General features: G+C 42.3%; 1 protein-coding gene across 11 annotated transcripts in view; it reads right to left on the reverse strand.

Moving 5' to 3' along the window:
- The window catches only part of COP1 (COP1 E3 ubiquitin ligase), a 134882-nt gene that overhangs the window by 73317 nt on the left and 35592 nt on the right, over window positions 1-25973 (reverse strand). For all 11 annotated transcript variants that reach the window (XR_008468238.1, XR_008468239.1, XR_008468240.1 and 8 more), the window contains 3 exons: window positions 24966-25080; window positions 21416-21551; window positions 4894-5037 (listed from right to left, as the gene is read on the reverse strand). Coding sequence is in view for 8 of the 11 variants with exons in the window: in XM_054213199.1 (XP_054069174.1) it covers window positions 4894-5037; window positions 21416-21551; window positions 24966-25080 (395 nt within the window). In the remaining 3 variants the exon portion in view is untranslated. The remainder of the gene's footprint in view (window positions 1-4893; window positions 5038-21415; window positions 21552-24965; window positions 25081-25973) is intronic.

The raw sequence follows: 25973 nt of genomic DNA on the forward strand, positions 1-25973 counted from the left end.
GGTTGTATTCTCTGGCATCTGTGATAATACAAGCTTGAAAGGCAGTCTTGGAGCGGGGACAGTACAATGTTTCTCTTCCATGGGGCTTCTCTGGGACCTACAAGGGGTTGAGATGCTACTGCAATACTCGTGAATCTTTCCTCCATGCCCAACACAGGCAATTTTGTTGACATTTCAAAAGAGACCTTTTTGAGGTCCCCCAAGGTGTTATCATGGGTAACAAATTGATTAACAGACTCAAAAATGCATGGGTGAGCAAGTTGGAGAAGAGGAAAGGGCAAAAGGTGAGACAGACCAAAAATGCCGCTTACACAGTCTCCACCAGGTTAAGCATCAAAACCCCGCAAGTACATAAAAATAACCTTTTGTAGACCACCTTTAGATGGCCTGCGGCCACATCCAGGAAGAAACTGAGGCATGGACGCTATGAGATACGATACAAAAAATAGCCACCTAAGGCTGAGATAATTCACAATTCAGTGTTAGATTAAAAGGAGTTATGCAAGGCCATCTTTTATTTTAAATACCAGTAGCTGTATTTTTTCAGGTTTTGCTCCATTCTTTAATCCAGAAACAGGGTGATAGTTACACCCCAGAGCTTTATCTTGCCATAAGCTGTGATAGCTTTCCTTCCTAGGAGATTAGCCTAGAGAAACTCTAGTTGAAAGCTAATCACTGACCCCCTGAAACACTCTCCTAACCTCGGCATCCGATCTGGACACAAAGAATTCCTGACCCCGTAAAGATTTATGTGCATCCTTCATTTTATGCGGAGATGCAAGTCAGACAGCTCAGCTCGTGTTGTCAGTCACGCTGATGTTTCTTTCATGAGCCAGTATTTTTATGGCTGAAATGTCTCAAACCCAGGATCGAGTTACCTAGTGTCAACCGCCCCTCCAGCCGTGAGTTAAAGCTTTTAATAAGGCACAAACTGCTGTGGTTTCACCTGCTTCCAAGCACCAAGTGCTTTAGACCAGTCTATTACCATAAGTCAGCCGATGCCCAGGAGTTTTAGGGCCAAAATGTTTTTAAGGGAGTGATCTATTACTGTAAAGGACATCCACATGAGTAACAACACTAACCAAATACTTCAGAGACATACAGAATTATGTTACCATTATGGAAGCTTTAAAAAAAGCCTTTTTTCTAATAAATCTGGAGCAAACCTCTAGTAGGGTTAAGAGACAAACACTTTTAAAGAAAAACTTCATCTTCTTGCAAAGTGAAACAGTTACTCCAAAAACCGGAATTAATGAAAGTTGAAGGTATATTTCCTTATAACCTGTTTAGTGTTACATGTTTTCTGCATTAGAAATACGGGCATCTAACATAACCACTTGTGAGGTTTTTCAGCATAAAGAGAGCCAATACCTCCTCAAATAGCAAAGACTAAGATGAAAGGTACTATACACCAAGTTTTTGCTTAATTTAAATTTAATAGTGAGAACTGAATGCCATTTTAAAAATTGACAGCAATACAGCCATGAACTGCTATTAGGATAGAGCAATCACACATTTGATTTATTGACACCAAAAAGTGAAAACAATAAAATACTGGCAGCCTCATGATGCTTTGCTTTTACTGCAGTTGACTAAACAGATGCAGCCGATTTTGGAGCTTTGTGGTGACATCTATCACTGGGGTACAGATGATGCAAACACAGTGGTGGGCATGGAGAATACTAAACATGGATTTCAAAAGCATGTTTACCTAACCACACTTGCACATCACCTATTGTAGATTAACAAGGCCTAAAGCCAATTTCTTCTACCTGAACGTTGGATCTCCTTATTTTTCTCCCCCTGCAACCTATGGCAAAACAAAAATCTGCCTCTTGAATAAATTAGAGAAAAGCTGTGGCTCACTGCTAGCCGTTCAATCTCTTCTTGTCCTTTCCCACCTCCTCCTGCACGGGCGGAGCTGCAGATTGTCTGCTATAGCTAGGGACACAGTAAATCATAATTAGCTCACAGGGTGCTGTTTATAGCTACTACACAATGCCAGGATTTGTTTCTTGTACTGAAGCTATGAATCTGTAAATGGGATTTTTTATGAGGATTTATGTGTCATCTTGTGTTTTTCCTGGAAGCTTATGCCACTGTCATTCCCAGGGGATGCAGTGCGCATTTACCAGAAACCCAACACACCAACTTCCTCCCTGTTCTTAAAAATAGGGATGAGAAAGCTCAGCAGATGATGGGGGAAAAAAAAGGAATGTATTTAAGAAGCAGGTGGGTGTAAAAAAGGGGGTTGGAAAAGAGGAAGAAAGACTCAGCTACAGCTGGTACCAGGGCTCCGGTCCAGAAAAGCCTACAATCAATTACTGATGGCATGAAGCTCAACCTTTCAGCAGGCACCCAGCTGGCACATGGTAGAGCAGGGCTGGGCTGATGCCAGCCCCATCCCAGGCAAGGGCTTCCCTTCCCGCAGCTGCTCCAGGCCAGCAGACTTGTTCTTGGCCAGACACAAGTTCTCACAAATGCTGTCACCTGTCTGCTTTTATAAAACACCCATCAAGAGCTGCTGCTCCACCAAAAGCTAAGTCACCAATATAACCTCTAACAATTTATGTTCCACCATCATCACTCTGAACAAGGTTAACCAGGATCAATTTAGGGTAAGCTTTCCATGACACATGTTTGGAAAGTCAAAGCGCCCGCAGACAGATAGCTCCAGTGCTGCGCAGAGATGGAAGGGACATTACAAGCTGTATCCGTGTCACACGTCAGCTTCAGCACAGCCCATCTGCACACTCCCCTGCATGCCTGCTAAAAAATATGCCTGCTAAAAAACAGCCAGGGCATAAAGCTTTGCACAAGGCAGTCCTATTACACAGGATTTTATTTTTTTTTTTTCCAAATAACGGCACCATGATGGAGCCCCAAACTCCAACCAAGAACTTTAGCAGAATCCCTAAGAGATGATGGTCAAGAGAGGTACCACCCGTGTGCCACAGCAGAAATACATCTGTCTGTGACATCAGAAGGGGCATCAGCAGGTAGAGTAAACCTCTGGGAGAAGCTTTACCTTCACCCAAATTAAGATCAACAGCTTTAAGCCAAGGCTTTTTACAAAAAGCTGGCTCCACTTGTTTAGATTTTTTTATTATAACACAGGCACATTTTCAGCATACTGCAATATTCCGTAATGAAATTACAGCCTTCATATATAATTTCTCCCTCAAGCTACACCACTTCAGAATAGCAAGTTATTGTGCTGCTCGACACTGTCACAGTGAGCCCCGGCACCCATGACTGGCAGCACAGCTAATGGAATATAGCAAGGATGCATTTGACTGACAGCCTAACTTTATTACCAGCACCACCCGCATGCCAAAGGAAGGCTGATATAATGTGGAGGTATCAAGGAGGGGGCGGGGGGGGGAGAAAAAATGCATTTCTTCAGAGGAATGAGAAAAAGTTAGGCAAGGAAATAAAGAAAGAGGACCCTGTCCACCTGTGCTGGGGCACAGTGCCAGAGGACAATACACTTGGCATTGTCATATATATATATGTATATGCAAGAAATTTGAGAAGAGAGAATAATCTTGAATGCAAGCAGTGTCTTGTCTGGAGCACAGAGCTGACAACAGTAACATCACTGCAGGGACTAGCGCATCTCTCCTCACCAGCACCTGCTGGAGAAGGGAGAACAAACAGCTACCTAACACCTGGCAGGATCATTGGGGTACATCCCTGCTAAAATTTGAAGTAAGTTTGGAAGTCAGACTGAGAGAAATACAGAATGCACATTGCTTTCCTTTGCTAATTAAGGCAAGGGGTATTAATTGACTGCTAGATGGTTCTCCTATTATTCTGCTTTTCTCTGCAGAATAATGAAGCTGAATGGAGTCAGCTCTGCTATGACTCAGTCAAAAATGCTGCGTGTTTCTCAAGGAAACATCTTAAGGATGTTTCTTACCTTAAGGAACATGTCAACTACAAAACTAAGCATGGCTTTTATACTATAACATACGCTTGCAAACGTTATTAATCTTGTTGCACAACATTTCGTGTTCGTAGAAGCTGGACTGTTATGTAAATTTATTACTTACGCTGTTGTGGGTGCTTTATTGTTTTTAAAATGTAGAGTACCAAATAAAAAAAAGTGAGTTCAACAGAGATACTGAAGACTTGTATTATAATACTGAATTGATTTGATTGCCTGCATTATTTACTTTTGAGTTTTATCAGCATTTGTTAATTAGAATTTTTAAGCTATATTAGCCAGGTTCTTTCAACTTAAGTTCTGACATGGTGGTCTATATTTCTTTGGTTTAAGTCATCCAAAAAAGATAAAAAAGTAGGTTGACGACAACAACAGCACCACAAAAGCAAAAAATCAAGCAAGGTCTTTTCCCAACAGCTTGATGAGGCCCAGCACAACAGTACTTCAGGCAGATGTAAATTCATAGGTAAAAGGTACAAATGAGGCCCATTTCCTGAGGACTAGCAACCTCTCAGCAGAAGGAAAAGGATCTGGCCGATGAAGAGAATAGAGCACGAAGGAATCAGTGGCTACTATAAAGAACAGGGCCCAGAAGTTACCTCGAGACAAATTAAGACTTTACCTGGACCATATCCACTACTCTGCTTTTACTCTCCTTTTAACCGACTTGCATTTGCAAGGAATACAAAAGCAGTTCAGTACCCTATGTCTCTTTTTCCTCTGGATACGCAGCATGCTATTACCTTGGATGAGCCCAGCATACACAAGTAACAGTGCCCATGCCACCTGATCTCACCCAAGTTGAAAGGAAGCTCTCCATCAGCTCCTGCATTCCTCCTTTCCCCTCCCATTCCCGCAATGGATAAAGAAAGCAAAACAACTACTGCACCCGAACAAGGAAACGGAAGAGGCCCCCCGAGTTTAAATGTAAAGTCAATGCCTACCTGATTTTGGAATTACAGGTCATTTCATTCTCAGGGTAGTGAATATCCACTGCATCCTGAATGACTGTACCATACTCATAGACTTTAATCTTCTTTGTCACCCCAGCAATGGCAAAGTAGTCACAGTCTCGGTCGAACTCAATACTGAGGAATAAAAGCACAGGTTGAGAACTGTGTAAACACAACGCATGTACTTACCAGCAGGGTATTTTACCACCTAAACGTCTCAGATGGCAGAGCTGATGATCACAATTTGCAGTTAGCAAATACCCCGTTCAGAGCACCTTGATCAGGTCTAAGCACACACACCAACAGCATGGAGCTCTTGCTCTCAGGCACCATCTTCTAATCCCCTCCAAACACACCTGCATCTCCATTTACCAAAATAGGACTTTTTGTGGTAGCACAATCTCCCTTTTCAGACACTCTTGAGGTTTTCCAGTTGAACAATACTATCTACGTTATGTGGCACCCAAACGTCAAAGCTGACAGCTCGCCCTGGAAATGTGCTTAAAAACATTCATCTGTATGCTCTACAAACACAGCGCTATGTGATGCTGCCCACTGATTTCTCTCAGCTGCACTGCTGCCTCCCTTAGCTCCTATATACAGCGGCTTGGGGAACTCCAAGTGTTAATGCAGATAAACCCAGTATTTGTGGAAAAAAACTTTTAACTTCCCTGAGTAACAACAGAAAGCTGAAACATATCATCAGTACTGTAAAAACCACGCACACTACAACTTCCACTTCAGGTTGCTCATGGAAACTGCGGCACCTTCTTTCTTGAACTGCAGGGCAAGTTTGTAATAGATATCTATGAAGTTGGAAGTAGAAGCAGTCACCTTATAACAAAGTTAAGCTGCAAATGAGAAAAGCCTGAGGTTGTACATGAAACACGTCTGAAAGAAAGGCAGGCAGCAGGTTATAAACAACTAATGTCATTGCTACCTTAGCAGCTCGGAAGGGCTTGAGAGAAATCCATTAGACACCAAGCAGCCAGGGAAGCAGGCCTCCTTCCTAGAAGGAGCTCCTGCCCACAGCCCGTGTCACTGCAGGCAGGGCAGGGTGGATGTGCACATACACCTACCTCCCCTCAGAAGCATCAGCCCCAGGAAGGCACCACTTTGGTACTCCTCCCAGAAAAGGTTTGTGGGTATCATTTCCCCTCAGTCTCCACACTTCTATAACCAGTAGCCAGCTCTTTTCGAGCTTCTTGACTAAGCAGTCAATCTACTACTTTAAGAGGTCTCTTCTGGGGTTCATCCATGTCCTGGGTTGAGTGACACAGGACTAACTTCTAATGCTTGGGAAAACTCCACTTTTGGAAGACTCTAGTGTCTGAATTCGTGAAAATATTTACTTTATAGCCAGCTAGGCTGTGTGGGATTCAAGGTCTCAATGTTTTCAAGCCTTGCCAGGTGCAGGGATGAGGAGGAGCATGGCCTGGGCACTTGACCCAGGCTGGCCAACAGGATTATTTCATACCATGAACATCACATTCGATATAAATTAGAAAGTTTGCTGAGTAGTTTCTCTCTCCCTTGATGACAGTGGTCCAGAGAAACTCCTTGCCCCGGTTCCGGAGCCCTGAGCCCTCTCCCTCCTCCTGAAGCCACAGCACTCTCAGTGTCCCACATTTGCTGTCCTCTGCTGGGAGTACAAAGCTTCCTACTGATAGAATCAGCTGAGTATAATTCTTGTATATCTTATATTAGTATCAGGATTAATACTGGTTCTTTAATATCATTGTTAATTGTTTAGTCTTATCCTATTAAATCTATTTATATTTCAACTCTCCTGTTTCCTTGCTTTTCCCAATTCCCCCTTCTGGGTGGGGAGGGGTCATCAGGTGATGGAATAATCACCTAAACAACAATAAATTGTAATGGGTTTTCTCAAACCATAACAATCCACTCCACAGAGATTCGTTTCAACCTCTGCTGCCCCTATCACATTTCCCCCACCCCACCCCCCCACCCCCCGGCAAGAAGCCACAGCATTCATGAACCAGGCAACACATTCCGAATGGCAGCAGAGAAAACGGAGTTTACACTGATTCCACATTCATATAACTTGAAAAATCCTGAGAGCAGAGGTATTTAAGGTACCTTTCTACAATTAGAAAGCCTTAAACCAATTACAGGAAGAGAGAGAGGGCTCTTTAGGCTGCCCCATAGCTATAACACAGCTAGAATTTTCTACCCCTCAACATAGCTGAGAAGTTGAAGGCACCGCAATGCTTTGGAGGGAAGATAAATTTAAATGCCAACAGAGTTTTCAAGTCCTTTTAAAGGAGATATCATCAAGTTATTTTTAAACTATGGAGAGAAAGGATTGTTGATATGCAGTCTGATGGTATAAAAATAATTCAATAAAACAGCTTGCAACTTGGCCTTTTAACTCAGGCACCTAAACTTCTCTGGCAGGAGATGGTTCCACTCACAACTGCTTGCTCACTTGCTGGAGGAGAAGTGAGCTAGTCAGGTCAAGTCTGCAAAAACTGCAAGCCCCCAAAAAGGCAAAGAAAAGGAATGTGCTTATGGCTGGGGAATCAAGCATGCATCTATTTGATTAAAATGGGTGAGTGGAAGAAGTCATCTAAGCAGCCGCACAGCTTTCCCCCTGCCCCAGATCTATCCTAGTCTAATGCCGTTTTATACAAACAGAACGAAAGCACCATTCAGGCCTGTCTCATCAGCTCACCCTTTTCTGCAGAAGAATTTTATAATCGAAAGCCTCTATAACAATACAATGGGTTCACTTCTACCACAATCTTAATTGAACCGCTGTCTCAGCTCCCGCTCGTTGCCCTGTGGATTCAGGTAAAGAGCAACTAAACTGATGGCAGCGATTCATCTACTTGGATTCAATTTATACCCTTAGCCTTCTGCTGCTGAACTTAAGAAAAAATGTATTACAATGTCTGGTAAAAAGCCAAGTTATTAGAACAGAATAGAACCTTTCTCACCTGGCGTGGGTTTGCTTCTCTAGCATTAATTCAATTTATATATTTTTTAAATGGAGATGTGCTGTAGACATAACAAATGAGTATTTCAGTATGTCTATAAAAGTTAACACACCATTTGAAATTAATAAAAAGCATCAACCAATGAAAAAGGATTGTCAGACTTGTGACCTTCAAACAGCATCAAAGACACTGCAGGGAGAAAAAGGATGCAGAAATAAACCACCTGTATAGACGTTCGTTAGCCATGAGAGAGGCAGGCAAACTCAACACAGCAAGTCCAACGCACACCTTGGCCTCTGTCACCTGTACACAGTCCTGGTACAAGTGCTCTCACCTTCTGCCAGTCGGCTTTTACTAAGGAACTTATGAAGAAAAATATGGACAATCTAAATAGCTAATCAAGTGGATTATTTACCGTATAAAATTATTCCTAATATGTGCAAAGCTCTGCTTTCCCCTGGACTAAACAGGATTAGGACAAATAGCCCACTTGCATAGCAACAGTTATTTTGATGCTTTTTCCTACAAGTCTCCTAAACACATTTAGCATTAAGCAAGGCTTATTTGCATTTAACTGGCTTGATGGTATTCCTGTCACTTACTGCTTGAAGTCTTTGTGTCAATGTAAGTGCTTGCTTATGCACAAATTTATCAATATGAAAATTCACAGGAGAACTTAGTTTTATTTTGTCAAAAGGCACAATAGGGCCAGCTCTGAAGAACATCATCATTCTGGTTTGCACGTGATACACTTCTACAGGCTAAGTCATTAGCACAATGACAACATGGAACAGAGTAATAGGAAATACTTTATCCTTTTTGTCAAAAAGGCCATCCAGTCAAGAGATAAACCAGACAGACACCGGCATCCACTTCATAGGTGGTGAGAGGCACAGTGTCACCAGTGAGCCAAAGCACACACAAAACATGCATGCAACGGCTATTAACATCCTGCTAAAATAAGAACAATGTGTTTTGGTAGCACTATTTTAAGTAGATTTAACATGGGACTGACAACAAATGTTTTCACTATCTCAGAGGACAGATGGAGCACCAACTGTCTATACGTGCTACAAACCTTCCTCAGTCCTAGCATAAAGCAATCTCCTCTAGAGACAGGAAACCAGTTCCGACATTTCCATTTTTTAAGGAAGCCCTCAAGATAAAACGATTTAGGTCATTTGAACATCCAGTGCAGTTCCCTTTCAGACGAGCAGTGGTCCTTGCTCCTCAAAGATGTGCACATTAGAAACAATTAGCAATTGTTTCTTTTTTTTTTCTTTTTTAATCCACTTTTAAACTCCACATTTCTGACCAACAAGACTAGTTGTGTTTTTATAAGGAACCTTTTGGGGACACAAACTCGTGGATATTTGATTCATAAATGTACAACAGAATTTACTTATAAAAACAAATTGAAAGGAACCTATTGTTTTGTTCTAGCAAAAATGGAAGAGACTTATCTCCAGTTCCCAAGTCACTGTTTTATTTTTCCTAAGTAGTTAATCACCAGTGTCCTATAGAAATAACACTAAGAACTGCTAGAAAGTAAACACATTCTCAAGGGTTCTGGTTGCTCTGCTGCTTATCTTTAGTCTCAATCTGTGAGATTATAAATCGTTTTATTTAATGCTAAAACCTATGACCTTGGAGAGCACTTGTAGCTAATAAATGGAATTATGAAATAAATTGCTTCTGAAACATGCCTGGAAGCTTGGCTTGATGTTGAGGGTAGGCCAGTGGGGAAACAGTAAAGAATGAGTATTTACCAGTTCTGCCATTGTATAAAGCCTTACTATGTTCACCTCCTGATGGCACGTGCAGTTGTTTCCTACATCCCAGGAGGATGTGCTGGAGTTAGAGAGCGCATACAGATAGGCAACTAAATTGATTAGAGGAACAGAACAGCTGCCTTACCATAAGGGTTATGAACAAGCTGACTGCAAGACCAGTGTTCAACAAGTCATTCCATGCTAGACCCAGGAGGCACTAACCAGGAGATTGATTTGGCACAGATAAGGGGTTTTCCCCCTCCCAGTCACGCTTTAAAAACCACACACAAACACTCCATGTACTTATTGCTGCAAGACATGATGGTGGCATGGTGAACTTGACAACTGTAATCCAGGAACAACTGGTCCATACCAGATGTTAACAGAAATAGATATACCCTTTAGTATGCCCGATGTAATGATTGTGGGTGCTGGGAGGCTACAAGAAGACATCCCTACAGGCAGTGACAAGGTTGGCACGCTTCGTGGTCTTCTGTAGGGACATCATGAGGCCAGGTGTCCTCCAAACCGACCCCTGGGGCAGCTCACACTTGAGATTGCAGTTTGAAATGTCCCAGGGATTAGCCTGAAGGGACATCTAGCCCTGCAAGTTTCCATGAGAAATGGGTACATGCTATATCTACTCCTTTAAATCAGGAGATTGGGGGGGGGGGGGCGGTGCACAGGGCTGCATCTAACTGCATTTGCCTTTAACTGCATCACTAGTTACAGATAAAGGTCTGCAGCCAACTGCTCCTCTCCCCTTTCCATACACACACTCTACAATTGTTACTGTAATGAACCTTGACTTGGTAACGACACCTGTGACCACAGGAGTTGCCATTTCATCAAAGTGGATGACTCAGTCCTTCTCATGGGACTATAAATATATATATATTTTCCTCCCTGAATATACCAAAGCCTTTCAGTTCTACCTAATACGGTTCTGTTTCTATTTCTGTACCCCCATCTTGCCGTGGCCCCATATTTAATTGCAACACAGATATATCTTTCTCAGTTTTTGGGGGACTTAATTAGTGGGAAAAAGGAGAGATAACAGCAGTTTTGCTCGTCCCTTACATCTCTTTGATGTCTTTCTCACTCTATGCTTCCACTTCCTGGCCTCCAAGAGATATCCTGTAAATTCTAACAACCCCAAGTCCCACCGTCTTATAGCCTGATTGCCTGTTTCCAATGCCCATTTTGAGGCATTGAAGTCAAAGATCAGAAATTTAGGTTACAACCCAACATCGTGATCACCAGTGCAGACTGCTCAGCACCTAGGACCAATACAGAAATTGGTATTAGTATCACATATCTGAGAGACTGTTTTTACAGCAGACTGATATTTTAAGGCAAAGTAATTAGCGTCACTACGCATGCACTAGCATATTAATTTGTAGTTTTTAAAAACAAAGCTATATTCATGCACAGGAAGCTGCTAGTACAGTGCTGAGATTGTGCGCTCCATCAGCTCAAAGTCTAAATTTTGTCACATATAAAAACAAAGGCTACTGAGACAAAGCATGTGAAGTTTCAATAGCAAAAGATTGTTTTGCTAGAGCTGTGAGTGGCTAAAATAAAAGATGGATTTATTTAAAAAAAAAAAAAGCAACCATTGCATTAGTTACTCCTCACTCTGGAGCACCACCTAAATAAGGACACTGTTGCTATCCTGAAGCCCTTAATCTGTGCCACAGGGACAAGGATGGATCACAGCTCATTGAATAAACTCCCCAATTCAAACCCCTGTACTACAAAACACATTTTACAAAATATAAACTGAGCAAGTCTACCACAGTTCCAGACATGGTTATGACAATCTCTAATCAGAAAGGAACACTTAAAAGAAAAACGCTTTGATTCTCTACATGGCTATGCGGATCACAGAATAACAGAATGGTAGGCGTTGGCAGGGACCTCTAGAGATCATCTAGTCCAACCCCCTGCCAGAGCAGGGTCACCCAGAGCAGGTGGCACAGGAACGCATCCAGGTGGGTTTGGAATGTCTCCAGAGACGGAGACTCCACCACCTCTCTGGGCAGCCTGTGCCAGGGCTCTGCCACTCTCAAAGGAAAGAAGTTCCTCCTCATATTTAGGTGGAACTTCCCATGCTCCAGTTTGTGCCCATTACCTCTTGTCCTGTCCCCGGGCACCACTGAAAAGAGCCTGGCCCCATCCTCCTGACACCCACCCTTTCACTATTTATAAGCACGGATAAGGCCCCCCCTCAGCCCTCTTTTTTCCAGACTGAAGAAACCCAAATCCCTCAGCCTTTCTTCATGAGAGAGATGTTCCAGTCCCCTCATCATCTTGGTAGCCCTTTGCTGTCCCCTCTCCAGCAGTTCCCTGTCCTTCTCGAACCAGGGAGCCCAGAACTGGACACAGTACTCCAGGTGCGGCCTCACCAGGCCAGAGCAGAGGGGGAGGATGACCTCCCTCCAGCTGCTGGCCACACTCCTCTTGATGCAGCCCAGGATGCCCTTGGCCTTCTTAGCCACAAGGGTACATTACTGGCTTATGGTCATCCTGTTGTCCACCAGGACACCCAGGTCTCTTTCCACAGAGCTGCTCTCCAGCAGGACAGCCCCCAACCTGTCCTGGTGCAGGGGGTTATTCCTCCCCAGGTGCAGCACCCTACCCTTGCCCTTGTTGAATTTCATAAGGTTCCTCTCTGCTCAGCTCTCCAGCCTGTCCAGGTCTCTCTGTATGGCAGCACAGCCTTCCGGTGTTTCAGCCACGCCCCCCCCCCCCCCAGCTTTGTGTCATCGTCAAACTTGCTGAGGGTGCACTCTATCCCCTCATCCAGGTCATTGATGAATATATTGAAGAGGACTGGACCCAGTACTGACCCCTGGGGAACACCACTTGTCACTGATCTCCAACTAGACTCTGTGCCCCTAATCATGACCCTCTGAGCTCTGTCTTTCAACCAGTTTTTAATCCACCCCACTGGCCATTCATCTAACCCACTCTTCCTAAGCTTCCCTACGAGGATGCTGTGGGAGACTGTGTTGAAAGCCTTGCTGAAGTCAAAGTAGACAACATCCACTGCCCTACCCTCATCTATCCATCCAGTCATTCCATCATAGAAGGCTATCAGATTAGTCAGCCATGATTTCCCCTTTGTGAGTCCACGTTGACTACTTCCAGTAGCTTTCTTTTCCTCCACATGCCTTGAGATGACTCCCAGAACGAGCTGTTCCATCATCTTTCCAGGGATGGAGCTGAGGCTGACTGGCCTGTAGTTCCCCGGGTCCTCCTTCTTGCCCTTTTTGAAGACTGGCGTGACATTGGCTTTCCTCCAGTCCTCAGGCACCTCGCCTGTTCTCCGGGACCTTTCAAAGATGATGGAGAGCAGCCCAGCAATGACTTCCACCAGTTCCCTCAGCACTCCCGGGTGCATCCCATCAGGACCCATGGACTTGTGGACATCTAATTGACTTAAATTGATCTCTCACTTGATCCTCCTCAACCAAGGGGAAGTCTTCCTCCATCCAGACTTTCCCTGTTACTTTCTCCAAAGCCTGGGACTCCTGAGGGCTGTCCCGAGCAGTAAAGACAGGAGCAAAAACGCATTCAGTAACTCCACCTTCTTCGCATCCTCTGTCACCATGGCTCCTGTCTCATTCAACAGCAGGCCCACAATTTCTCTAGTTTTCCTTTGGCCTCCAATATACTTGAAGAAGCCCTTCCTGTTGAGCTTGACATCCCTTGCCAGGTTTAATTCCAAGGAGGCCTTGGCTTTCCTCATTTCATCCCTGCATGCTCTGACGGCATTCTTGTAATCTTCCCAAGTAGTCAGTCCCTTCTTCCACTTACTGTAAACTTCCTTCTTCCACTTGAGCTTTTTTAGAAGCTCGCTGCTCAACCACGCAGGTCGCCTGCGTCCCTTGCCCCATTTCTTAAGAATGCAGCGATCCTGAGCTTGGAGAGAGGGGTGTTTGAATATCAACCAGCTCTCTTGAGACCTCCTGCCTTCCAGATCCATAGCCCATGGGATCTCTCCAAGCAGTTTCTTGAAGAAGTCAAAGTTAGCCCTCCTGAAGTCCAATGTTGTGATTTTACTTCTTGTTGTTTTGTGAATACAAAACATAGATAAAGTAATAATATATAAATTAATTGTATAAACAAGATTCCACTTAAATGCATAGAGGAAACACCTTCATCCTTAAGAATCACATTAATTTGGGTTAGATGTGACCCCCAGATTACCAGAAAATTGCAAGATTTGTCCTCTAATCTGATCCATTGGCCTCTCAATGGATCAGATTCAAGTCTAATGGAAGTCTAATGAAAACCATGGGACAGAGGACTCCAAGCTATTTCAGACTGATCCCATTCCTTGGAGCTGTTTGTGATATTCCAGCCCCAGAAGTTCAGACTCAGCAGACTCGGTTGCCTAATCAGACCCTGAACCTGATCTCCTCTAAATACAACCCAAAATCTCCCAGGAAGCCCTACCAGACTTCCAGCCTTGTCTATAAGACACTACAGCTAGAGACAACCTGTTGTTTTTTTTTTTTCATACATGTATACAGGGGAACCTGGCTTAATTAGCACTAATGATGAGAAAACCTACAGGGAACTACTGAATTTTGCATGCAACAGAACAAAGTGTATTGATAAAAAGCCACTTTGCTGCTAGGCAATGCTCTTCTGCATGCTGAAGAGAAGATGACGACAATCCCCGAGTTTATATGCCAGATACACAGAAGTACAATAAGCCAAAGCCGCTGCAAACAACTACCATGCAAGTTAATGAGAATTAGATTCAGTTTTTCCACAAACACCATTTTAAATAAGCTAGAGTAGGGAAACATTAACTAAAAATGCCAACAGTTTCTTATGACACTATTTAAAATTCAAGCCAAATGATCAGTCTGCCTGCTGTAATATTTCAAGGTAACCCACCTACCTTTGAAAACCAGGATCTGCCACTTTACCCAGCTGGACTAATACACTGTAGGTGATGAATAGTTCTGACAGTAGCAGGAACACAGCCTCGACAGCACAAATTACTAAGGTGGAAGAGGTTTTAAGTCTCCAAACATACTCAGCTGTCTTCTTTCTGCATTCAAATTTGGGAAACGAAATTTCTAGACAGGAAGGTGGCAGACTCCGCCCAAGCTGTATAAGGAGCAGGTTTGAGGGAGGAGACTCCGCTCCACACCAGTGTCTGCACAGTGGTACCATCTTATCAGTCTTATAGCATTAAGTAGGAAGGAACTCAATCAGTTGTGATAGATACTGAAGTGCCTACTAAATATAAGGCCATTCAAAAGCTTGCAAGCTTGTTTTCAAGCCACCACATTTATTACTACACCAAAAAGGATTTTATTTCTTCAAAACTGAGCATGGCTGCTGCAGACAGAGCTGAAGTGGCCAAGGAACAAATATATCTGAAAGAGCTCAGCACAGGGAACCTACATCCATACTTGGACTGTAAACAACACAGCCCATCCATAGGCTCCAATTATTCCCTCATGATTTGGCTGCAGCAGCTGGAGGCATTACTGCCTCCAGTCGACCACATTGCCAGAGGTCCCATTTCTCAGAACAAATCACTGCCATTCCAGTGCCCCGTTACACAGGCTGCTATATTATTAACCCAAACCTCCAAATGCACCCAACACTGCCATCAGGTCTTCTGCCAGACATCCCACAGCAGAGCACCAGGAGGGACAGCTGGAGACAGTAACCTCTTTAGGCATCTCCTCTCAATCTGACAGGCACCACAAGTCAGGGCACCAGCCTTCATAAATACCGAGTCCATACACCGCACATGAACTGTCTTGAGGAGCCAAAGAACAGGCTGGGGCAGCTAACTCCGATGGTCCTACTGCCTGGTAATGACGGAATGGGGTTAAAAAAACCCAAACATCTGAAGCATTTTTCATCCAACTGCCAAATCTGTTTCAGGAGATTGTTTTGATGGCATTTTGAATCTTTTTTGGTCAGTATTTCGTATGCTATTTAACTATTCTGTTGAAAGATCAGAAGGTACTGACGAATAGCCTTCATTTAACAGTTTGATATAGAAAGAAACTTGATCTGTCTTCTTGCACAAATGTATACCCACACTTGCATATAATCCAGTAAGAACATAAGTGTCATTTCATAACTTTTTCTACAAAACACATGAACTGTTTTGAGGAGCCATATGCAGTGTATAAATTCCAAGCATCTCTGTCTCAGAGTCTGCATTTATTAATACAGGCAATATTAGTAATCATTAGCTCAAGTGTCTTCTCCAGGCTGAGCTACTCATGAGGTGGGTTTTTTTTTTTTCCTTAGAACTGTTTATGCCCACACTCTACACTTTTGCATGCCTTAACACACCACCTCAATATATTATTTTTTTTCAACTATCTACCATTTAACAGATGAACTCCTCTAGCTAGCAAGGAAGGAACAAAAAAAAAAAAGAGTCTAAAGGCATGCTAATGCTTTTCAGATAATTACCTCCTAGCAAATTTAGGCATTTCACACAAATGCAGCTAAAGAATTAAACAATACTAATAAGCTACAGAAATTCATGTTCTATTAATAACAGACTTGTTTCTTCAAGCAGACGCAGCGTCCCCACAGCCACCAGGTTTACTTTCCAGGTCAGGACTGGAGATATGTGCAGACATGCTCTTTTCTGGTTTCAGAGTCCCTTTTGGTACTACCGGCCTGTCCTGGGGACTTGAAGGGCTATGTTACAGAGTTGAGAGTACCTCTGAACTCTGAATTCACAGATCTGAATTGACATCTGTATAACTCTTCTGCTGGTACGAGTCACATTTAGCTTCTGCTCAAGGGATCGAGACCACAATTATGTACTAGCAAATCTATCAGTTCTGCACTCCAGAGAAAAAGAAGGGAAAGCAAGGGAAAGGCTCTGCACTTGACTCATCTCTAATTTAACAAAATACCATTTCAGCCCCAGACAATCTCTGGTCTATGGGCCAAAACCTCAGATGAAGTAAGGCAAGAGAACCACAGCAGAAAGACAAACTTCAAGTAGGTTCAGGGTATTACACTTCAAGTTTCCTCAGCCACTTTGCAGTTCAGGTCTCTATCCAAGCATTTATTTCTTCCTTCCAGTTGTGGGAACAGTCCAAGTAAGACAGATCCATCTGCAGTTTTGAGCTGCCACTTGTAAATAAGAGTCTATTAAAAAAATGATTGATTTAACAGACTATAAGAAAAATTCAGCCAATCTCATTTCTCATCTTCTCAAGGAGCAGCAGCTACTGTACTTGGAAACATAATCCTGTGAAGGATAAACCCACTTACATTTATTTCATTTATCTTTACCACCAAGATAGAAGCATTGCTGGTCACTAGCTTAATGAAATGGCTCATCTAATCCTAGCCAGACCAGGGCATAAAAAAAAATAAAATAAGGAGCTTGTTACAGTAGACACAGAACTAAAAGGTACCTTGTTAAAGTCTAGATCTGAGAATTTATATGGACAAGTTAACTGTAGTCCGAAGTAAAAAGGGGAACAAAAAAAATAGGATGGTTCAATAAATACATGGAAAGCAAACTCCTAACGGATGTTTTTTCTCTTAAGATCACCTTTGAAGAAAGGACTTCGGGTCACATTACTGAAAGGGTCAACACACAAAAAATAATACAGTCTTGAAACCAGCTTAACTATATTGTTTGAATGCTAAGAGAAACCTCTTCATATCTTGTTCATTACTTAGAGGTAATGGAATAACAAGTGAGCAATGGGGGGGAAAAAAAAGGAATAATGGACCCCAAAAGTAAGATGCAGTTTTTGAATACTGTCTCAAGATTCAACAGACGAGTTGAATAAGGTTTCAGCAGCCAAACCCAAGCTGTTTCTTTCTGTCTCTGTAAATCACTACTCCTTTAGATAAATATAATCAGCCTTGGCTATCCAAAGCCCTTTGGATGTCAGAGAAATGGTAAGCTAACCCTTCTGGGTTAGCCTTCAAGTTCTTCTGCATGTGAAGTCTGAGCAGACACAAAGAACCCACACTATTCACCCCCGAACCTCAGGGCCTCTGGGAGCAACATACTCATGTTTCCATCAGACATGGGAACCACCTGGCAGGCAGAAACAGCTTTCTGATAACCAGGTTTCAGACAGATATCTTGCTGTAGTCTGTTTCTTGGATTTTTTCTGTTCTTTTAAAATATGAAAGACTGCCACATTATTCTCTGAAGGCCCCTGACATTGCTAAAGCAATTTTCTACATAAATCATTGCAATGCTAACGCTGCAGTTTACAGACCCATCTTCAAAAGAAAGCCTTTACTATTTACTGCCACAGCAAGCGGGGAGAAGAAAAGTTAAGGTCTGATGACTGCTCTGTCTGGGGGGCATAATAAATGGAAAATTTATTCCTTGGCCCAATTCTAACAAAACTTAATATACTTATGAAAACCATGTAAATACTTTGTACTTAGGAGAACTGAGCGTATAAAGAAAACATTTAGCGTATTGAGGTGCGTGTACATTCACACTGCAAGCATGCTGGAAGCGCCCCAAATGTTAAAGCAACCAGCAATAGCAAAGCCTTGAACATGTTTTCCCTGAACATTCCTATCTGTTAATCGTTTTTTCTAGAAGCAAATAAGTGGGGGGGGGGGGGGAAGGACGGACTGAGGGTTGTAAGTTTTGCTTGTGATCTTATGATCTTGCTGTGAACACCTTTCCAAATCAGGCCATGAGCCTGTGATGGAAGATGCTCAGCTTTGCTACCAGCCTTGTATCAGTCCCTCGTCCCCTGCCCATCTCCCGCCTGCAGCCCCACGCTGCTGGCACTGCAACCGATGGCTGCCACCATGCGGATGCTGAGCAGCCACCGCAGAGCCACCAGCCCAGCAAGGCTCAGCGCAGGTCCCTCGGGTAACCTCCCTGCCAGGCTGGGGAAACCTGCAATGCTCTGCTTTCCACTTCCATTGGCTCGTCCCTTCATCCCAAAAGGCAACTGTAGCTCTCCTACTATGGCACCAGAATTTTTATAGTAATACAACCTACATAGTGTTGTTAATGGCCTTTTATTAATCCTCGAGAAGTCCAGACACTCATAAACCTACTTGTGGCAAGGCACTCCGAAGTGTACTGTTGCTGCTCAGTTTCAGGTTTTCGGGATATTTACATAGAGCCTTTAATTATACTTTTTATCCTGTTACCATAAACCCTGTTTTATTTCCCTTCGAAACAAACATGAAGGTTTTGCAGACAGAGAACGTATTCCCATCTTCTTCATTTGCAAACATAAAGCTAATACATCTTAAAAACCTCCTTATTTAAGCCAGCAGAGCTTTTGGAGTGCAGTGCATGAACTTCAGATAGGGTTAAAGCAATGCAAGCCAAACCCACTGATATCCTGTCTGTTTGTAACAGCAGTTTATTTTTTTTAGAAAACAAACTAAGTTGAGTAGAAGGAAGTTTAACTTCTGGTCATTCCTACTTTTATTCTTAATCACAATATCTCTTTAAAATACTTTTTCAAAAATTGGAGGATTCCTTACTTATTAACCTTATATTTGCTTTGTATTTAAATGCATTTGTCTCAAGAGCATCAGCTAAGCAGCAAGACTTGCTTTTTGTCATTATTTCATCGGTGTTTCCTACAACATGCCCAGGAACACCTTCAGAACGCTGTGCAGTCAGGCAGATAAAACTTTTCACAGCATTTCACTCAGTTAAAAAAAGCCTTTTAAAGCACTCCAATAATTAATTTGGACCATCTTCAGGTACTTAAAGCTGCTCTATTATCTTAAGCTGCCATCACCAAGACACACACCTCATTTAGCTTCACAGACTCTCTCTGAACTTGAGCCTATTAATTTGGATGAAGAACAATGGTGACCACAGAAGTGTGTTGGCCAACACACATTACATGTAAACTCTTGATTAACAAATTCAAACTTTAAAAGGAACTGTTTGGATAGCCAGAAGCTAACAAGAGGTACAGTGGCAGCCCACTCAACAGTCCTGCGTTATCAAAGCACTTCAGGACACGCTCAAATGTGAATGGTATTACTCAGCCCACATCCTAAAACCGCTAAAAATGTCTTAAATGCTTTTATAAATAAAAAGCATGAGAAGGGGAGAATATTGAATTGTAAGCCAAGTTATTTTTCAGTTAAATGCATCTAGCTACCAATTCTAGCACTGGCTTGGAGGGAGGCCTCACAAGATGCATACTTTTCAAACATACATTTCACCCAAGAACTATAATGCCTTCAACATAGGAGTGAAATTTACTGCCATTCCAGCATTTTCTAACCACATACCACAAAAATGCTGGTTTTGCAGAATGTCAAGGAGAAGAAAGGGCAGAGGAACAACATCCAATCCATGCTGAACTTGGTAGCTGAGGAAGTTTGTCTACATTGCAGTGAGATTCCCATCTGCATTTCATTGCAGCTAGTGTGAACCCAATTGGTGCAGGTTAAATATACATCAGATCAGTGATTATTCTGTTCTGACCTCTGTGACTAAGTCGGACATTATACATTCCTGCTACATATTGCAGTAGTTAAGGAATCAATGCTGCTTTAAAAAAGTATTCTATGCTTCGCATGCTTTCTTTTCTTTGCATAGTGCAGATTTCTTGGGGTCTTTCAACAAACATTCAAGATGTTCAGTCTCTGTCCAAACAGCCCCTTCGTAAGGCATTAGCCTGAGGCTCAGAAAACCCAAAACCCAAAAGTCAAAAAAACAGTTCAATTCTTCATGTCATTGTTATGTTTCTTTCAAGACCTCAGGTATGGCCTCTTTCGATCTCCTGCTCACCATGTATAAAACAGAGATGATAATACTCTTCTCCCTCAAAAGGTTGCTGTGAACAAACACATTTAAATTTGTGAAACATGCCTGTAAGAAGCTAATGATCCCTGCATATATGCCACGTAGAAAAGATTTCCTAGTTAATATGTTGCATCATTTTTTCCACCATCAACAACTCAAAACAAGCTACCACAGACTAATTAAATCCCCCAGGGTATGCATCCACAGCTGCTGAAACTAGTTTAAGGTTGTTGGCAGGTCCCAGCCTCTCCCTATCCTGTGTGCCCTCTTTAGCCCTTAAGGGAGCTGGTTCATGGACCTAAATGGGAAGAAACTAATTCTGTTGAAAGACAGTCAATAGCATTTTCCCAGCTTAAGTGTCCAAACTGGTCCATGGGAGGCTCAGACGAGCTTCAGCAGTGGTGCCCAGGACATGACCACCCCACACAGCAGGGGATAGAGACTTGGTGTTGGCAAGAACAGAGCTGTTGAGTTGGCTTTACCGCAACCACCTCCTCACTACTGTTTAGCACAGTAAACAGAGCTTGCAATGCTTAAGAGCTCAAGCAATCACAAACTCAGTTATTTCATATTTGCCATTACAACTGGATCCACAAACAATATTTGAAACCACCACAGATTCTTAAAGCTACCAACACCAAGCAAGATGGATATTTCTTAAAATGTTAGAACTGCATCGCTTACAACACAACTATACTAACACGAAGAGGACATCAGGCTTCGTGCTTTATCACAACAGCTCCAGATACTCACTGGCACCTCAAAGGTTCTGCATTCGGTTTTGACCAACACCAACAGAAATAAGAGGCACCACTGTGGTACTTGAGTGACATCGCAGATCAATGATAATCACGCATTCGAAAAACTATTTTTGGGAAGTGACTATAAAGCATTATGTATGTACAAACCATAACTTGTTTAATATGGGTTATTAACTCAGCCCCAGAAGCTTGCATCAGCATGAGATGCACTGTCAGAGACACAGTATGTCTTACCTGGATACTATGCTGGAGCCATTGTAGAGGTCACTAGCGTAAGACAGTGTTGCCAGGGGTCGGACAGAATTGTAGCGCGTGAACTTGGATAGACACTCCTGAAACTCATCCAGCTGGCTTGTGGTTCTGCTGTCATCTAGGGAGAGGCAGCAGCATTAGGGAGAACAGAAACAGAGTGAGAAGATAAACTCAACATCAAACAAAAAAAAAAAATCAAGATGTATGTCTTCACATGACACTACCTCTGCTTGTTGTCTGGGGAGGTTCTCTCTCACCTCTAGCATTCCACAAAGGCAGTGTGATTTTTCAGAGCACAAATTAAGTCTTTCCACTGCAACGCTGGGTGAACCTACCGTGCCTAGAGATGAGAAGTATAGCCTTCCTGGTAGATAAGCTCATTTATTTTATTCAAATTCAGAGCCCATGGACCACAGATTATTAACAAAAAACCTTAAAGCGTATCAAAGTGCATTGTGAAGAACATGTCTGGTTTTCTATGGAGGTGAAAGTATATTCCTTTCCCCGTGCTTCAGTTACAACATGCCTACATTTGGTGTCAATTACAGCATATCTTTGGTGTCAGTTTAGTAAAAAAATATTTGTCTTGTTACTTCAAAACCAACAGAGCTAAGGAAGAGTTGTTTCAGGGCTGGAGAAGGAAGACAAGCATGAAACCAGAAGACTCCCTGTACTCTTAAGTTTTGCGAAAATTATGACCTTCACCAGACAAGGTGAAATTGAGCCAGCTTGAATAACGATGATAAATATTCTGTGGAAAATGGAACAGTTTTACTGCAAAAGTTAAAACTAAATTTCAATGTAGACAGCTGAAAGTCATTCCCCGATTCCTCAGAAGTTCCAGTTTTTCTCAGGATGAACACAACATTATGTAAACCATTTTAAAATTTAGTATTTCCTAAATAAAGAAAAATTCCTAGCTTCTGGTGATGCGACATGGGCGCTATCACACATCTGCAGTCAAACATTATGTGGAGTCTTCAGGCTTTGTAAAAACTCCCAGAATTTGCCACAATTCTCCCTTTCCTCCTCTAACCCTCCCATATTCATTTTGTCTTTTTGCACCGGAGCAATGTAAGGGACCTACAGCTACGGCTGCTCTCACAGCACTAACACCCAGCGCCGTGGTTTACAGGTAGGACAGTTTGCACATCAGGTTAATGCACACGTTGCCTCCTGTTAAACCACAGCATCCACTGCAGCAGCGGAGAAGCCATACACTCAACACGCTCATGCAGCTGAGATCAAGTTCCACCCACTGGTTAAGTTATCCTTATTTATTTCCTTATCAGCAGCATAAGGAAGTGACAAAACTCCACTTATTAGAAAGCCTTGGAAACACCAGGATGAAAAAAATGAAGGCTGATCTATAAAAGCAAGACACATCTGTGATTTCTTGTGGGAAAACAGAGAGAATAATCACTTTCTGCGCTCTGGTAATTCCTTGCCATCAGATGTTATTATCTTACTCTACGCTTGTAAGGCATTTTGAATTGTCCCTTATACACTATTTAATGTTTGATCATATAAAGGAACAATGAAAGCCGGTAATTAGCATGTTATGTTTAAGAGTACTAGAATATACATTACCCATGTCAGACAGATCAAAAGGGGCAAAATGAACAAAGTACTGCTCCAAATTAAAATCATCAGCACCTGACCACTACAGGAAACAGTTCAAGAAGCAGCATGCAAACATCAGCCAGTGTTTTTCAAAGACCTTTTCCTCCTTTGACACTTTGATAGGAACAAATAGCTGCTACTCTTCCGTTTCCCTCATTTAGGGATCAAACACACAGCCCTCCTACAATTTTTTTCTGTACCTGGAAAACCAAATGCTATTTCAAGACATTTTCCCTGTCAAAGTGCAAGGCCATTTCATAATTACAATTATATTATGTCTCTACTCCCTACTAGAACAGTCATAGGCACTTCTTGCAAAAAGCTTTAAATCCACATTAAATCCTATTTTAAATGTGTCAAAAAGCAGGAAAGGCTTAAGAGAAGAAAATTAATGAGGTATCACAGGTTATCCCTTATTTATGAAAAAAACCTGCACTTGCAAATCCTCCGCTTTTGGTGCAGCTGACACATATGAATACAAAAAATAATTTCACTGCATTCATATTTATAGTTCCAATTATGAAGAAAGATGTCTTCTAGAAAGGAATGCTGGGAAGAGCCCCATTTGTTTTCCTTGGTTAGTGAGTATTATTATAATATAAGCACAGTTATGCATCACCAAGTTAGCACTGCATGAAAACGTCTCAGTGTGATCTGTGAAGTACTGTAGTCTGCAAAGCACTTGCTAGCACTTCACAGGAAACTGGCTCGTCACATACAACCAGCCTCTTGGACCTTCCAGCTACTAAAGCACCCTCTCAATGTGCTGCACCCCTTGTTAAAATTATTTTGCTGCACATGAGACCTGAGTCAGTCACTGCTCTGAACCAGGTAGAAGATGTAGAGTTACCTAACAGTAAGCTACCCTAAAACACATTGCAGCCTTTAAACTTAAAGCCAATTTATTATTCAAGACTCATTTTTATTTATTTTAAAGTGGATAAAACTTAAACTATTAAGCCACGGAGGAAAAAAAGTGGGGGTTTCTATCACAGCTCTCTTGTTCATCTCTGTGTCCTGGGAGGTTGGTCATTGCCTTCCAAGGCTACAAATAAAGATATTCTGCTGCAGCTCACAGCCTGGTGTTGCAAACCTTTCAGGCAGTGGGCTGTGGCAGGCAAAACTTCTTCCCCCCGCCCCTGCAAAGCTAGTTTCTTTCCTAGAGGGGACACAGAGCAACCCTCCTCATACTCAAGACATATTCATCTGACCCGTTCATTTCTTAAAAGAATCTTACATCATTAAGAACCATCCACCCACTAGGTAATAGTTACTCTAGCTGCTGTCACACTGTTACTCAGTTATGAATGAGGCAATCTAGGAATTGTGAAAACAGCTTCTAATTCTACAAAACAAGCCTTAAATCTAAGGTGTGCCCCATGGGACAACAGCACTGCTGGACACTCAGCTTCTATCCTGCAAGCCATTTGTTAACCAAGACTCAATCTAGTCAACATAACGGATAACCTCCAAGCGTGTTATTGCATGCTAACTACAGGAGCATTTATCAGTTTATGTTTATACCTCTGTAGCATTTCAATAGCAATGTTTAACTACTGTGCTTATACCACATCTAGTAGAAAGACAACCCAACCACTGCTTTCAAACATCTGCATCTACAGAACCAGCATCAGTGAAATTGTTTATTGTAGGTTATGCCCTTCGCAGTACAGGATTACAAAGCAATACATGCGTCCCTCCAAAGTGACAGTATCTAAATTTAGCAGCCTCAAAGACTAGTCAAGACAAGCAAATCAGGAGGATCTGAGTAGTACACAAAGATGTGTAGCAATGTTCCATGCAGGGAAGATGTGAAAGCTACTCTCTCCAAAGAGAGTCTTTTCTGAGGGCTAGACACTGTAAGAGGTAACTGATGTCAGGAGCTGAACACCCCTCAAGAGGAACTCACCCGAGACACGTGTCATCCTGGTGGAAAAATAGCACTGCTCTAGGTCCTCAAAATGAGCTGTGAGCCGCTTGCGTCGTGAGGCTAGCGTGCTGTTATACCACGGCTGCTTTTTGGTCTGAATGGAGAAGAGGGAACACTTCAGAAAGTTAAAGTCAGGCCTGGGTTTCATTTCAATAGAGTTTACCAAGTTATACACAATGTACACATTATATGTGAAGGGTTAGAAGTGTAAGACGACAATAAATTAAGATTTTTGCCACTGTCAACAGTTATTCTTAGGGTCCTAGGTTGCACCCTTTAACTTGACAAACAGGAAAAGCTGTTTTTAGTTTCCTGAACTTTTGCAAATCTACTGATTCCAGCCTCACATGCAGGACAGACAGAAGCAACCCTTGGGGAGTCACGTCTTGCATTGTCACAGACAGACAGCAGAGGCCAAAGATACTGGGCTTCCAGCTTCACAAATCAGACTGTATGACAAATACTTCCTAGATCCCTGGCAGAAAACTCACTAAAAAAGAGAACGAGGTGTTTATTTTAAAGAGTTAGTTACTGGATTATTTCTTTTGAAGCAAATCAGTAACTCTGTGAAGCTAAGCAAATAAGGATAGAAGTAGAAGACATCATGAAGTTCAAAGGTTAATTGAAAAGAAGTCCATGCAACTCATCATTAAAGAAATTTCCCAACCTACCCAAGCAACAATAGTGAGAGGTAGAAGCAAAGGACTGAAACTACATAGGTAAGCTGTCTTCCTGAAGGAATGCAGAAAATATAGTACTTATCGTTTTAATCATTAGTAAGGAAAAGGATACCATTCCTCTACTATACAAGAAGCACGAAGAGCACCTTGCTTTAGTTTGTATTTAAGAAGTATCACATGCTCAAAGCTAATGGAGAAATTTTAGAAGATTAGAGAATCATCAAGCTCACTAACGAGCAACACCCCTAACCACATACAAGGTCCATAATGCCATTCAATGGCACTAACAAAATCCACTCCATGCATA

The sequence above is a fragment of the Rissa tridactyla genome, chromosome 8, assembly GCF_028500815.1.
Source record: "Rissa tridactyla isolate bRisTri1 chromosome 8, bRisTri1.patW.cur.20221130, whole genome shotgun sequence".
Taxonomy (NCBI): Eukaryota; Metazoa; Chordata; class Aves; order Charadriiformes; family Laridae; genus Rissa; species Rissa tridactyla.